At 44.8% G+C, this 16,281-nt stretch overlaps 1 protein-coding gene across 1 annotated transcript in view; it reads left to right on the top strand.

Annotated features, from left to right (window-relative positions):
• st3gal4 (ST3 beta-galactoside alpha-2,3-sialyltransferase 4) overlaps nt 1-12,970 on the top strand; it is an 83,809-nt gene extending 70,839 nt beyond the window's left edge. The window contains exons 12-13 of the mRNA XM_056283765.1: nt 9,636-9,785; nt 12,091-12,970. Coding sequence (XP_056139740.1) covers nt 9,636-9,785; nt 12,091-12,180 — 240 coding nt within the window. The 3' untranslated portion in view covers nt 12,181-12,970. The remainder of the gene's footprint in view (nt 1-9,635; nt 9,786-12,090) is intronic.
• Nucleotides 12,971-16,281: the final 3,311 nt, after the last annotated feature.

Here is a 16,281-nt window from a genome sequence, read left to right as displayed (position 1 = left end):
AGGGACAGCGCCAATGCCTATATGTCAATAGATTGGCAATTAAAAATACCGCTTGGCTATTTAAAAATATTATTGAACTGATGAAAAAATTCTCTTTTGGTGCAGCCAGATTAAAACAAAACAAAACAAAACAAGAAAAAAACAAAAACAAAAAGGAATCATGCAAATTTAATTTTGGTAGAATTCACCTGTCACAGGAATCAAGTTGTTTCTTTTTGAGTTGTAATGGAAACTTGGAATTAAAGTAATGGTGAGCACCCCTGCATGCACGGATAGGATGCTGAGTACAGGATAACTCAATCAGAAGAAACTGATGGCATATGAAAAGATAGAGGAGATAAATAGAAAAGCTTTTGGAATAGCATGTGACCTGCTGGAAAGGGATGGAGAGACTCTGCCCCTTTTCCAGTTCATGTGGAAGTGATTCTGCCTCTCCCTGCCTCTGTGAACATAGATAATAGTTTACAGAGTCAAGCAACAAACAACACTTGGAAATTTCTGTGCACAGTGAGTCACTATACACTGTAAAAAATGTGTCTTTACAAAAAATCTTGTATCCATTTTTACAAACTTTGTAAGTTAATCCATTTGCCAGTACAGTAAGATCATTTCAGTTATTTCCAGCAAAATTATTAAGTCAATTTATTGGAAACAATGTCTTGATGACAGATATTCTTGTAATATTGATCAATCCACTATTTTCATAGATTTCCCATAATTTCATTGTTAAAAATTAAAACTGTATTTATAACAAGTGAACGTACATTATTATTTTTTTCCTTATTTAACTTTTGAAGTAACTAATTCAATGTTTATCAAGATATTGTGTGTGGTGTTTGCATTTACTTAAGGATAGGATCACTTTTTTTTAACCTAGATTTCACTGAAATGTCATCGGGGATCATTTAAAATGTTACGGACAAAATGTTTACTGATTGCGTCAGTATTGAGAAGTGTATAACTTTGCTGAATTTTCTCGCTTGGCTTAAAAAACAAAAACAAAACATGATTATAAGCTCCTTTTCCAAAATGGGAAGGTCAAAATACAGTCAGACTTATCTTCATTTATTTTTATGCTGTCTGATACAGTGCTGCTTGTTTGTTTGTTTTTTTTAACTGTTCTGTAAGGTGTCCTTGAGTGCTCTGAAAGGCACCACAAATAAAATGTATTATTACTATTTTATCTTTATGCATACTACGTTTTGAATAGGAGTGATATCTGATTTGATTTGATTTGATCTGATTTGATTTGATTTTAAACAACTTTTTGGAGTTGATGCAGCGCATCCCAACCACCTGTAAACTTGCACACTTCTCCTGGATTGCCACCTTACCGTAGTGGAGAAGCTTGTGTGTACTAATGATCCCAAGAGCTATGCCGTCCGGAGCTTGTCTCCTGGTAGGGTCACCCAAGGTGGACAGGTCAAGGGGGAGGTTCCAGACGAAGCGCGATCCAACAAAGACCTCAATGGCAGAACTGGCGGAAGACGTCTCCAGGTCACAATGGCAGTGAAGATGGATGAAGACTGCAACAGAGGGTGGTCCCAATCGTCTTGGTTCTCCATGCCATTGGACTCTGACCACCCCCTGCCAAGGACCGTGTGGTGGCTGCAGGTGTATCAGCCATTCCAGGTAAAAAAGCTGTCACACACAGGCGTCCTCCCATTATGCGGCTCCAGGATCGGCCTCTACACATGAAGATCCAGAAGGACCCAGAGGGACGACGGTCTTACTCGACCCCGAGTGACGACCAAAACTTGCACACCCGTGAAAGCATGACGTCTTGTCCCCCTGCAGCTTACCGTGTGATGCACTGCCATGTACTAACGCAGCAAGGAAAGCGAATTCGTGGAAATGCAAAATAAAGTCATTCTAACTTGATAGAAAGCATGGTTTGCAACTATTTTCTTTAATTGAACACAGTAAGATATGACTGACTGTACTTTCAGAATCCAATTTTTGAAAAGGAGATCTCGTGGTGCTTGAATGCTTAAACAATTGCCCCATTGGACTGTGTTGAAACCTACTGAGCAAATTCAGTAAAGGGTTAAGTTTCTCAATATCAACAAAATCAGTGACATTTTTGTCCGTATGATTCTAAAAGATACCCGGTGACGTTTTGATTAAATCTGGGTTAAAAAAAAAACAAAAAACATATCATTTAACAATCAGCCATTTCAAAACGTTCAGTGTTCTGGCAGGAAGCTAACTAATATTTCTTCATATTCACATTGAGTAGAAATTGTTTAGCTGTTATAAATCAAATGCATGACATCCATCTCTTGAGTTTGCTGGATATTTAACTGGCCAGTTTTAACTATCTTAGCCGAGCACAAATTAAAAAATTGCCAAACCTTTCAGAAACTGATGACCACATTTTTCCCTTCTTTTTGTGTTGGTTTGTTTTTTCTGTGTAGAGGAGTGAGTGTTAGGAATGAGGATTAGGAAGATTATAATCTGTTAATGTGTTCCAGGTTGCAGTCTGAGAAGAAATGAACATGTAAGCAACATTGCCATCTACTAGGGATCAGGGGCAGATTTTATGCCCCTGGTACAACCTTTGCATGATTTTTCAGATGATCACATGAAGCCATGCCTAGGATCAAATTTATTAAACAGAGCTTTTTTTAAGACAAGTTTTCCTTTTTCAGTCCTGTCCTTTTCAATTTGCACCTCCTGCCCCTTTGTAAATATGTCATATTCACCCTGTATAAAGAAATCATATTTTGAATGATTTGGTCATCTGTCAAAATTTGCAATTATTATTCTGCACACAGCCAATATTCCAATGTCAATCGAGCAATGATCTTATATGCATATTTACAGATTACATTGCTTTTACTCTTTTTAATTTCTCTTAAATTTTATATTCTAAGGGTCATAATAAAAGCAATGCACCAAGCAAAATTTCTGGTAATGTGAAAGCTTCCATGGCAAATAAAACATCTTTCTGATTCTGAAATGATAGGGCTTAAGGACCTAGTATCAACGTTTCTAGCTATTTATCACCATCTAATGGTTAAATGTGGTAGTGCCTATTAGTCATGCCTGTGCTTGAAGAACTAGACAGTTAAAGCTGCAATCCGTAAGATTTTACATTATTTTATCCATTTGAAATGTGATGAAAATTTGGAAATTCTGTTGGAAAATCAATCACTATTACAGTAAAACAGCATTCCAACATAGTTGGATGTAGGAGACAGAGAAATAGACCTGCTGACACTGATGTTTTCGGATTACAAACAAGGTGTAGCGGCCATTGTAGCTCGTGTGCCATCAGCTCACCAGTAAATAGTCTGCACCCTTGTTAAATGTTATCCATAGACTAAAGCTAACGCAGACAGTCTAAGCTACACTACCGTTCAAAAGTTTGGGATCACCCAAACAATTTCGTGTTTTCCATGAAAAGTCACACTTATTCACCACCATATGTTGTGAAATGAATAGAAAATAGAGTCAAGACATTGACAAGGTTAGAAATAATGATTTGTATTTGAAATAAGATTTTTTTTACATCAAACTTTGCTTTCGTCAAAGAATCCTCCATTTGCAGCAATTACAGCATTGCAGACCTTTGGCATTCTAGCTGTTAATTTGTTGAGGTAATCTGGAGAAATTGCACCCCACGCTTCCAGAAGCAGCTCCCACAAGTTGGATTGGTTGGATGGGCACTTCTTTGAGCAGATTGAGTTTCTGGAGCATCACATTTGTGGGGTCAATTAAACGCTCAAAATGGCCAGAAAAAGAGAACTTTCATCTGAAACTCGACAGTCTATTCTTGTTCTTAGAAATGAAGGCTATTCCATGCGAGAAATTGCTAAGAAATTGAAGATTTCCTACACCGGTGTGTACTACTCCCTTCAGAGGACAGCACAAACAGGCTCTAACAGGTACTATTTAATGAAGATGCCAGTTGGGGACCTGTGAGGCGTCTGTTTCTCAAACTAGAGACTCTAATGTACTTATCTTCTTGCTCAGTTGTGCAACGCGGCCTCCCACTTCTTTTTCTACTCTGGTTAGAGCCTGTTTGTGCTGTCCTCTGAAGGGAGTAGTACACACCGGTGTAGGAAATCTTCAATTTCTTAGCAATTTCTCGCATGGAATAGCCTTCATTTCTAAGAACAAGAATAGACTGTCGAGTTTCAGATGAAAGTTCTCTTTTTCTGGCCATTTTGAGCGTTTAATTGACCCCACAAATGTGATGCTCCAGAAACTCAATCTGCTCAAAGAAGTGCCCATCCAACCAATCCAACTTGTGGGAGCTGCTTCTGGAAGCGTGGGGTGCAATTTCTCCAGATTACCTCAACAAATTAACAGCTAGAATGCCAAAGGTCTGCAATGATGTAATTGCTGCAAATGGAGGATTCTTTGACGAAAGCAAAGTTTGATGTAAAAAAAATCTTATTTCAAATACAAATCATTATTTCTAACCTTGTCAATGTCTTGACTCTATTTTCTATTCATTTCACAACATATGGTGGTGAATAAGTGTGACTTTTCATGGAAAACACAAAATTGTTTGGGTGATCCCAAACTTTTGAACGGTAGTGTACGTCATCATACTACTTAATTTTTCTACAGTTACATCGATCGTCTGTCTGACAGAAGCATTGCCACATTTGCATCGCATTTTAACATTTTTTTCCTTTCTTTTTTGCCACTGGAGATGTTTCCAACACGTATGGATTTGCTACTGCACCAGTTTGTCCTACCCGGTCAACACATTTCAAAAGTGGTATTGTAGAGCCGAAGGAACGGAGAAGACCGTAGGTTCACACTTTAGCCGTGTAGGCAACTTTCTTTAATCCACGGTAAATCAGAGAGACAACCAAACCACAGCTCGACTGAGCGGAGGTGGCAAGAATTCCCAGAAAACTGGCTGGACAACCATAACTTAACCCTGCGTTAACCTGCCAGGGCAACCATGACTTAACCCTTAGTTCCTGGGTTGAATTCTGTCCCCAATACGTGTCCACCACATGAGCCCCCCCAGAATTCGCCCTAGTAATCGAAGTCAGGCAGGCGCGGGGGGACGACAGGCCGTCCGCGGCGGCTCCGGATAACAGGGGCCGGAGTGTCTCCGGGAGGCATTGACGCGGGCCTGTGGAGGTCGGCCTGAGGAGCAGAAGAGGCAGCTCGGGCCTCCACGGGGGGAGGAGGCGGAGCCGGGGGACGACCGCGACGAGGAGGTTGGGCTAACTCCAACGGCTGCGTCAAGTCCAGGTGTGCGGGTTTAACTCGGTCCACTGAAACATGCTCGGCCGTGCCCCCAAAATCCACCACCAGGTGCTTAGTTCCCCATTCCAGGACGCGGAAGGGGCCGTCATAAGGGGGTTGCAGAGGGGGGCGGTGTGCGTCGTGACGGATGAACACGTAGTCCGCTGACTGCAGACCTGGGGGCACCTGGGACACCGGCGCGCCGTGTTGGGCGGTAGGGACGGGTGTGAAAGCTCTGACCCCGTCCAGCAAGGAGGCTCGTTGGTCCACAGCTGACCAGGGACGCGTTGCATTGGGCATGAAATCGCCTGGGACTCGCAGCGGCGTGCCGTACACCAGCTCCGCAGAGGAGGCTTGTAGGTCTTCCTTCGGGGCGGTCCGCAGGCCCAGCATGACCCATGGGAGCTTGTCGACCCAGTTGCAGTCCTTGAGAGTAGCCCGAAGCGCAGCCTTCATGGACCGGTGGAAGCGCTCACATAGGCCGTTCGCCTGAGGGTGGTAGGCGGTAGTGCGATGAAGCTTGACGCCCAGAGCCTCACCCACAGCATTCCATAGCTCTGAGGTAAACTGTGGCCCGCGGTCAGATGAAAGGTCGGAAGGCGTACCGAAACGTGAGACCCACAACCCAATAAAAGCCCGGGCCACATCAGCAGACGTCGTGGATGCCAGGGGAACAGCTTCAGGCCAGCGCGTAGTCCTGTCCACCACAGTGAAGAGGTAGGTGAACCCCTGGGAGGGGGGTAGGGGACCAACCAGGTCGACGTGGACATGGTCAAATCGTCTCTCCGGCACTGCGAAGCGTTCCAGGGGCGCCTTAATGTGGCGGTGTATCTTAGCCCGCTGACAGGCAACACACAAGTCGGCCCACGCTTTCACGTCTCTCTTAAGTCCCTCCCACACAAACTTAGCAGAGGTCAGGCGCACGGATGGCTTACCGCCTGGATGAGAGAGGCCGTGCACAGCTTCAAATACGGGGCGTCTCCAGCTGTGCGGGACGATGGGCCTGGGCTGTCCTGTGGAGACGTCACACAGGAGGGTGACACCTGTGTCGCTGAAAGGAACGTCCTGCAGGCGGAGCCCCGTGTCGGAGGCCCGGAGACGGAGGATGCTCGGGTCCGTGGCCTGGTCAGCGGCCATCTGTGCATAGTCAAGGCCTAGGTGGACCGCTCCAATCACTGCCCTAGAGAGGCAGTCAGCTACCTGGTTAGACTTACCAGCGACGTGCTGGATGTCGGTAGTGAATTCCGAAATGTAGGAGAGTTGTCGCTGCTGGCGAGCGGACCATGGCTCGGCCGTCTTGGACATGGCAAACGTGAGGGGCTTGTGGTCCACGTACGCAGTAAACTCGCGGCCCTCTAGCAGGAAACGGAAATGCCGGACGGCGAGCCAGAGACCGAGGAGTTCCCTGTAAAAAGTACTATACTTGCGCTCTCGGGGTGTAAGCTGGCGACTGAAAAAGGCCAAAGGCTGCCAAGCCCCCCCCACCCACTGTTCGTGAACCGCACCAACAGCATAGTCCGATGCATCCGTGGTTATGGAAATAGGCACTGTAGGTGAAGGATGCGCTAGCAGGGTAGCCTGGGAGAGCGCAGCTTTAGTCTCGGTGAACGCACGGTCCTGCTCTGCTGTCCAGTCGACCGCCTGGTTGGGGGACATGCCTTTCAGCGCCTCGTACAGTGGCCGGATGATAAAGGCGGCTCGGGGAATGAAGCGGTGGTAGAATGTCACCATCCCGATGAACTCCCTGAGCGCACGAGCTGTTTGGGGGCGCGGAAAGGCCGCCACCGCTTCCACCTTTGAGGGCAGGGGGACTGCCCCGTCCCCAGTGATGCGGTGCCCGAGGAAATCAATGGCTGTCAGCCCGAACCGGCACTTCGCCGGGTTGACGATCAGCCCATGCTGGCTGAGGCGTGTGAAGAGGGCATGAAGATGGGACAGGTGTTCTTCCTCGGAGGCGCTGGCGATGAGTATGTCGTCCAAATAGACAAAGATGAAAGGAAGGCCACGGAGCACTGAATCCATCAGCCGCTGAAAGGACTGGGCCGCGTTTTTGAGTCCAAATGGCATTCGTAGGAATTCAAATAGGCCAAATGGGGTAGTCACCGCTGTCTTGGGGATGTCTGAGGGGTGCACGGGAACTTGATGATAACCACGGACCAGGTCGACTTTTGAGAAGACGCATTTGCCAGACAGGTTTGCAGAAAAGTCCTGGATATGCGGGACAGGATAGCGGTCGGGCGTGGTGGCGTCATTTAGTCGGCGGTAGTCCCCGCATGGGCGCCAACCTCCATCAGGCTTAGCGACGATGTGGAGTGGGGACGCCCACGGGCTGTCAGAGCGGCGGATGATCCCCATGCGTTCCAGGTGCTCAAACTCAGACTTGGCAATGGCGAGTTTGGCGGGGTCGAGACGCCTGGCTCTGGCGTAGACCGGGGGCCCCTTCGTAGCAATGTGATGCTCCACCCCATGCTTAGCGGTAGGTGCAGAGAAGGTAGGCTGGGTGAGGTCAGGGAACTCAGCGAGGAGGCGGTTGAACTTGTCTGCCTCTGAGAGAGAGTTGGCTAGACCTGCATAGGCCGCTTCCCTCCGCGTACATGCGAAGGAGGAGAAGGTTAAGGCATCGACCAGACGGCTGTTCTGAATGTCCACTAGCAAACCGTAAGCGCACAAAAAATCAGCTCCGAGGAGAGGAAGCGTTACATTGGCCATGACGAACTCCCACGTGAAACGTTGTCCACCAAAACACAGTTCTACAGACCGCACGCCGTAGGTGTGGATAGGGCTGCCGTCAGCCGTCGCCAACTGGGGGCCCCGCTCCCCGCCCATGATGTCGACGTCAGTAGCAGGGAGCACGCTTCTCTGTGCGCCCGTGTCACAAAGAAATCGCCGACCGGAGATGGTGTCGAGGATGAAGAGTAGCCTGCTCGTATCGCCAACACTCATGGCCACTACTGAGTGTTGGCCCTCTCGTTTCCCGTCGGCCTGTAGTTGCAGGGGGAACGGCACCGTTTAGCTTTCGCACCAAATCGAGCGTGGTACATACAGAGTCCAGAGGGCTTGTAGCGGTCTGACGCTGTGGCGCCACCGTCGGGCCACGCCCGCGATGTCGGCGGGGGGCCAGTGAAGGTAGGAGCCAGCACCCCGGCATGGGAGGAACGTTGTGTAGCGACGAAGAATCGGTCAGCCTCCTTTGCCAGCTCACGGGGATCAGTGATGGTGGAGTTAGCGAGCGCAGTCTGGACGTGGGGCGGCATGTTGCGCAGAAACAGCTCCATAAACAGGAAACATGGCTTTTCTTGAACCAGTAGGTTTAACATCCTGCTCATTAGCTCCGATGGTTTGCCATCTCCCAAGCCCTGAATTGCGAAGAGGCGACGTGCTCTCTCCGTTGTTGACAGTTCAAAAGTTTCAAGGAGGATATGTTTAAGTGCGGCGTATTTACCATCGGCCGGTGGGTCGGTTATGAAACCGCTTATCCTGGAAGCCGTAGCGCACCCCAGCGCTGCCACTACGTAGTAGTACCTGGTCTCGTCTGCTGTTATGTCTCTGAGCGCGAACTGTGCCTCAGCCTGCGCGAACCATGTAGCCGCGGAAGACTCCCAAAACTCCGGCAGTTTCATTGCAACGGCGTTCGTAGCCATAATGTGTGTGGTTTCAGAAAACTTATCCGAAAACCGACGTCGGGGTCACCAGTGTAGAGCCGAAGGAACGGAGAAGACCGTAGGTTCACACTTTAGCCGTGTAGGCAACTTTCTTTAATCCACGGTAAATCAGAGAGACAACCAAACCACAGCTCGACTGAGCGGAGGTGGCAAGAATTCCCAGAAAACTGGCTGGACAACCATAACTTAACCCTGCGTTAACCTGCCAGGGCAACCATGACTTAACCCTTAGTTCCTGGGTTGAATTCTGTCCCCAATACGTGTCCACCACAGTATATTGAGGCTGAAGTGTGTCTCCAACCATGGTGAAGATGAACGTTAGCATTATGCAGCCTGACTCCATAGTCCAGATGCATCAAATAACGATTTATAAATGGAGAAATGTACAACTCCAGTCCATTGTGTCAAGGATTTATACACCTTATATACTGGAATACATAAATGGAGAGACAGCTTTTGAACTTTTTTTTTTTATCAAAATAATGTTTGTTTGCACATTTTCACCATCCCTTTATTTTTCTCCTATGATTTACAATTACTGTATGATCATGGTTCATCCGAACTCATCCACTTACCTCAGTCCCTCCCAAGAGCTTATTGGTTGTTAAAGGCCTTGCACAAGGAAACCTGCACGGAAATCACTGAAACCCCACCATTTAACAATATGTGAATGTTTTGGCACGTGGCACAGCCAGAATCAATCTAGCAAGGCTGCAATTCCTCGTAGTCTTATGGGATTTTGTTTTGTTTCAGAAGCCGGTGCATCCCACCACAGGTATCTTAGCTGTGTTCATGGCTCTCAACTACTGCGATATGGTCCATGTTGCTGGCTTTGGATACCCCACCTCCAAGAACCAAAAGCTTCCCATTCATTACTATGGATATGACACCATGAAATCTATGAAGGTGGGTGACATTAATCTGTCCATTGTAGTCTGTTGTTGTGTCCCAAATCCATACAATACACCAAAACTATAGTAACTGTTATGTTCTAATCTTCCTAGTATACTATTTTGACAATGTGTCAGAAATGAACAAACGTACCATTTTGTAAAACCAGGAAAGTCATAATGCAGGATATTGCATTATGGTACAATACAGCTCACTCAAAATTCAAGCAGATTCGGTTGCATGCTGGAATGCTGAAGTGTACTTAATTTTGTCAGTTTTCTAGTGTGAACACACTGCACACTCAAAACACTGTAAGAATTGGTATGTAGTGGGCATTTGGGACAAAGTGTATGTTGTAATGGTCACATGTACATTTAGTATATGTCTGGTTATGCTATCCAATATTCCTTAAAAAAAGATGTAGAGCCCAAGGGAATATACAGGAAGTGTCAACCTCAAGGGACTACCCAAGTGCCAAATCTGGCTGATTCTCAGATTTGACTAATTATATACCTATGGTGAATTTGGTTTTGTTTAGTTATTTAATGATGAGAATCATTTAATAGAAAACAATTTATATATCAAAGTAAGGTTGTAGTACTCGAGTCTCGAGTCCGGTCTTGATTCCATTTTGCCTTGGACTTCAGAGCCTAATGACTCAGATTTTGACTCGATCCCAGACAGTCAAGATAATTTTTCAAGACCAGTTGAGTACAAGACTTTCATTTACTTCTTATATTTGATATCAAACTCCCCCTGAGGAGGAAGGATGAGGCTCGATGCGGCTCAATACTAGGGATGTCCCGATCCGATCTCAAAGATCGGGATCGGGGCCGATCCAGGCATTTTTAAGAGATCGGATCGGATTGAGCGGAAAATAAATCCGATCTTTTGTTTTGTTTTGCGACACCTCCGGTCAGTCCGCTGTCACACAGCTGTCATAAACGGGGAGCACAATTTGCAGCAGTATCAGGGATGACCAGGATGCAGCTAAAATGTCTGAAGTGTGGCATTATTTTAAAATAGAAACTGAAAATAACCCAACAGCCACTTGCAATGCAAGCATTTTGCGAGGCGGTTTTTGTAGAGCTGTGTACAATACCACTAATTTGATTAGGCACCTAAAACAACACGAAACGGAATTTAAGGAGTTCACTCTGCTAACCAAGGTGAAGGCTGCACCGAAGCAACTCACACTGGAGGGTACTTTTACAAAGAGAGAGATTTCCTCCCGGCAGCAACAAGGCCAAAAAGATAACTGAAAAAGTAGCTGAATTCATCACTTTGGATGACCAGCCCATCGCTGTGGTAGAGGACACTGGTTTTCGCCGTCTTTTGCAGCTGTTGGAGCCACGTTATGTCCTACTCTCCCGACACTACATGTCATGCACTCATTTTGAGTATTCCAGTTTTAGTACAATGTTGCACTAAGGAATTGATTGTTGTGACTGAATGTCAAAGTTAAGCTTCCATTTTGAAGTGGAATTGTGAGTATTTGCACTAAGTGGAATAAGCTATATATTTTAGTTTGTTTACAGTTACTTGGTTATTTTGTTAAAGAACAAATTAAAACCAATGCTGCAATACAAGTGTACTTGTGATTAGAGTTATATATTTATACTGTTTATTTTGAAAATAAATAAAAACCCATTAAGGAACAGCTTGGATGCAGGCATTTTCTTTCTTAATACATTCCAGAGCTATTCAATTGTCAAGCATATACATTGGATTGGTTATTCTAGGAAAATGTATCTGATCGGATTGGATCGGTATAGGCATCGGCAGATAGCAATGTTAAATTATCGGAATCGGATCGGGGCCCAAAAAACTTGATCGGGACATCCCTACTCAATACAGTACAATCTAATCTTGTTTAAATATTATCTTTATCAATTTATGTATCTGAAACATCGGGCAATTGGAATCTGAGACGTTTCTCCCTTGGCAGAGGATTAAAAAAAAAGCTTAGATAAATGTTACAGTGTAGTGAAATTGTGACTTTTACAATGATGGTAGACTACAACAGTCAAAGCCAAGGTGTTTAATTGGACTTACACTGTTCTGGTGTGTCTTTACCCAAGTTTTAGCCCCATTGGTCTTGACTTGTACTCACCCCCTAAAGACTTGATGTGGACTTGGCCTTGTCCTCGGTGGCCTTCCCTATGAGGCTACACCACAGACTGCCAATCTCTTACTGTTGATCTTTGGGTGTCTCCACCAGAGAGCTCTGCCTTCTTTCATATCTCTGCTCAGATGTAGGAACTCACACTTTGGAAATCCCAGATCCTTTATAATGATTCAACTCTCTCTCTGTTTCCAGGATTCTTATCATGACCTGAGTCATGAAGCTGAGGCCTTAAAAAGACTGGAAGATTTGGGAGCCATTTTTTACCTTCACCCACATGCATGACACACACACACACACACACACACACACACACACACACACACACACACACACACACACACACACACACACAGAGTTGAAATCTGGCACAAACATCGTTCAACAAATCTGTCAAATCTGTTGATCTTATTTCTTATCTATGCCTAAATTGCAACATTAAATCTGATTCAAAGTGTTCTGGGTCATCTGATTCAAATCAAAATTTTATGTGCCTATTTTGGGATTTAATTTATTTTGCAACATGAGCTTTAATGACACATGCCCTGTACAATGGTCAACACTGATTTTGATGCATACCAGATGCCAATTCACAATAAAGTCACAATTAGTTCACACTAGTGACATTGGTCTATCTATGAAACAACCTTCACCCCTACCTCCTTGCCTTGGCATCTTATATTATCTAAATCTGAAAGACATGTAAATGATTGAGCTAGATGGTTGATAGTTGTCTTTATGTGGTCAAGTGGGATTACCTTTGTCACAGGGACTTTGATGACTTTATACTTTTGGAATGTTAATGTCTTTAAAGGACTTTGGATGGTGACTCTCCGGGCCGTTGAGCAGGGGCCTGATTTTAGTCAGTAATGACTCAGTGCTACAAAGTGTTGCACCATGGTGTATGCTGGGCATCAAGTACATGCAAATAGCGAGGTCCCCTTTGAGGTTCATCAGAGCAATTGGATCCTCTCATAGGCTCAACCCTAACAGTAGTGTGTGTGGTTTGCTTTTATTTTACAGGGCTATTTTCTCTCACGATGACATGAATCAAAGGAATCATCTTTAGATTGAGGTGAGGGGCTAGATCAGGGGTGGCTAAACATGTGCCATGGACAGCCATGTGTATGCAAGTTTTCATTCCAGCCGGACTCCACACCAGGTGATTTCATTGATTAGCAACCTTTCAACCAAAGAGGAAGAATGTATCAGTGAAATCATCTGGTGTGGAGTCAGGATGGAATGAAAACCTGCATACACATGGCTCTCCATGGCACATGGTTAGCCACCGCTGGGCTAGATGTTCCTGCTGGCCAGAGTTTCCCTACATATCAGTAAGGTGGATGATTTCTCATGATTCCTAACTAACTCCTCCTAAGCAGTACGACTCTTCAATGCTTGAAATTCACTTTCAATTCAATCAATTCATCAACTGGGTTTTCTTCGAAATTCAACATTTGTCATTAATTGGTTATTACACCTGTGCATAGAATTTTAAGAAGAAAGATTCAATGGTTATTATGTGAATTACACTTTCACTTTACATGTTGGACCTGTTGAATCGAAAGTGAGGTTTTTTTCCCCAGACCTAACTCACACAATAACATATAAATAAGATTAACTTTACTCTTTCTTGAGATTGAAAAAGTTGGCTTTATCTTTGACTTCTGATTTTATCAGTTCTCTTGATTTTGAAAATTATTTTTTTTATATTCAGAATAATGCTGGTAAAATTATACTACTGGATATTTTTTATTGTACAGTATGTAATTTGTTTTGTATTAAAATGATATCTGAAGAGATCTGACTGAGTCCTATTTAATAGACCCACATTTCATCCTTCCTATAACCCGGCGAGTTGGTTACTAATGTCCATGCGAGTTAACGAACAGACTGAATTTAAGTCGCTAGAAATGGACGGACTTGACGTGATTCAAAACCTGCAGGTTGAGCTCGGCATTCACTTTGAGTCTCAGTAACACCGTTGACCGCTAGAGGGCGTAGAGCCTCCAGAGGTAGCATGGATGACGTTCACACTGAGGCGCCGCATACTGTGCAGTCATGCAGCGGCAGGGCTTCAGCCGCCTGGAGCCATGTTCACAACAGCACTAGCCAACCACATGAGCTGGAGAAACCCGCATACAGAATGAACATCTGGAAGACCGGAACATCACACAATGCTATTTACTAGGAATGATTAATGCATATTTCCTGCTACAGACAGATGTTGATGATGTTTTGCAACCCACTATAAACATCTTCCCTTTATTTGCAGGACTGTGGAGTTTTGCCTTTAGCACTTCATAAACTAGACCTCTGTGTACTACCACATAATGTGAGCTGAATCTCTATCCAGTTTTGTCACTGACATCATAACTGGGCGTTTGTTTCACCACCGGTTCAATTAATATATATGACATAATAAAGTAAGTGCTTCTTCAGTGTGTTACTTTGCCAGTCGGTGTCACGAATGATGAATTTTCCTAAATCCCTAAATCTGTTACGCTACGCAATTCACGAATGTATTCTTTTATGGAGACAGAATTACAAATGGTATCACTTGAGTGGTAAGCTTTGGTTCTTTGTGTGTGTGTGTGTGTGTGTGTGTGTGTGTGTGTGTGTGTGTGTGTGTGTGTGTGTGTGTGTGTGTGTGTGTGTGTGTGTTTGTGTGTGTGTGTGTGTGTGTGTGCGCGTGTGTGTGTGTGTGTGTGTGTAAGCAAAACATGGATTAGACCTTCAACAAAGAAGCTTGCAAAGTCAGCGGAAGGCTACCACAAGGTCAGGCCTGTAAGAGAAGTTCTTGGTAAGTAAGCAATTGACTATGCGATGGTATCTGCTATAACAGGAACTACATTACCCAATCAAACTTAGAGATTTTTATTTTTTCATGATTTTATTTCCACACGGATCTTCCATCTGTGAATCATTTGTAAACTGCTGAGTTCTGCATTTTTGCTCTGATCATTGCTGTGTGGATTCAAATTGTTGATTCAGAGGAGGAATCCGTTATCTATTAAGGTGAAAACTATTCAAATGCCTACCTCAATATTCCCCACTAGAACTGGCAGTTTTTTGTGCCTGCTGATTTTCATGCAATTGAAAGCCAATCAGACAGAAAAAAGATTATTCTTTTTTGTCTATATCAACTCTACCGTTTCAGTTCTTAGTGTTGTCTATTATGTGTTGAGGGGAATGAACTGTGGAAAGCCCCCCATCTTCATTCATCCTCCTACTCATAATCACACACACCGACTCATACTTATGTGTGCTTTCATGTGTGTACACACACACTCAAATCAATCAGATCAGTGCACGTACATTTGCATGAGCACAAATACTTCCACGTGTGTGTGTGTGTTTGTGTGTGTGTGTGTGTGTTTGTAGATACACCAATCAGCCAAAACATTAAAACCACCTGCCTAACTTCCAGCACATCCCACAGATGCTCGATTGGATTGAGATCTGGGGAATTTGGAGGCCAAGGCAACACCTTGAACTCTTTGTTATATTCTTCAAACCATTCCTGAACAATTTTTGCAGTGTGGCAGAGTGCATTATCCTGCTGAAAGACTGAAAGAGCCCACCACCATCTGGGATTACCGTTGCCATGAAGAGGTGTACTTAGTCTGCAACATTTGGTGTTTAGGTAGGTGGTACGTGCCAAAGTAACATCCACATGAATGCCAGGACCCAGGGTTTCCCAGCAGAACATTGCCCAGAGCATCACACTGTTTCCACCAGCTTGCCTTCTTCCCATAGTGCATCCTTGTATCATCTCTTCCCCAGGTAAACGACGCACATGCACCTGGCCATCCATCCATATGGTGTAAAAGAAAATGTGATTCATCAGACCAGGCCACCTTCTTTCATTGTTCCATGGTCTAGTTCTGACGCTCACGTGCCCATTGTAGGAACTTTCAACTGTGGACAGGGGTCATCATGGACACTCTGACTGGTCTGCGGCTATGCAACCCCATACAGAGCAAGCTGTGATGCACTGTGTCTTCTGACACCTGTCTATCATAGCCAGCATTAACTTTTTCAGCAATTTGAGCAACAGTAGCTCCTCTGTGGGATTGAACCAGACGGGGTAGCCTTTGCTCCCGACACACATCAGTGAGCCTTGGGCGCCCATGACTCGGTTACTGGTTCACCGGTTGTTTTTCTTTGGACCCCTTTTTGGTAGGTACTAACCACTACATACCGGGAACACCCCACAAGACCTGCCATTTTGGAGATGCTCTGACTCAGTCGTCTGGGCATCACAATTTGGCCCTTGTCAAATTCACTCAGATCCTTACACTTGTCCATTTTTCCTTCTTCCAACACATCAACTTCAAGAACTGATTGTTCAATAACTGCCTAATATATCCCACCCCTTGACAG

Source organism: Lampris incognitus, chromosome 7 (genome assembly GCF_029633865.1).
Source record: "Lampris incognitus isolate fLamInc1 chromosome 7, fLamInc1.hap2, whole genome shotgun sequence".
NCBI lineage: Eukaryota > Metazoa > Chordata > Actinopteri > Lampriformes > Lampridae > Lampris > Lampris incognitus.
This window is presented reverse-complemented; position numbering and strand designations above follow the sequence as displayed.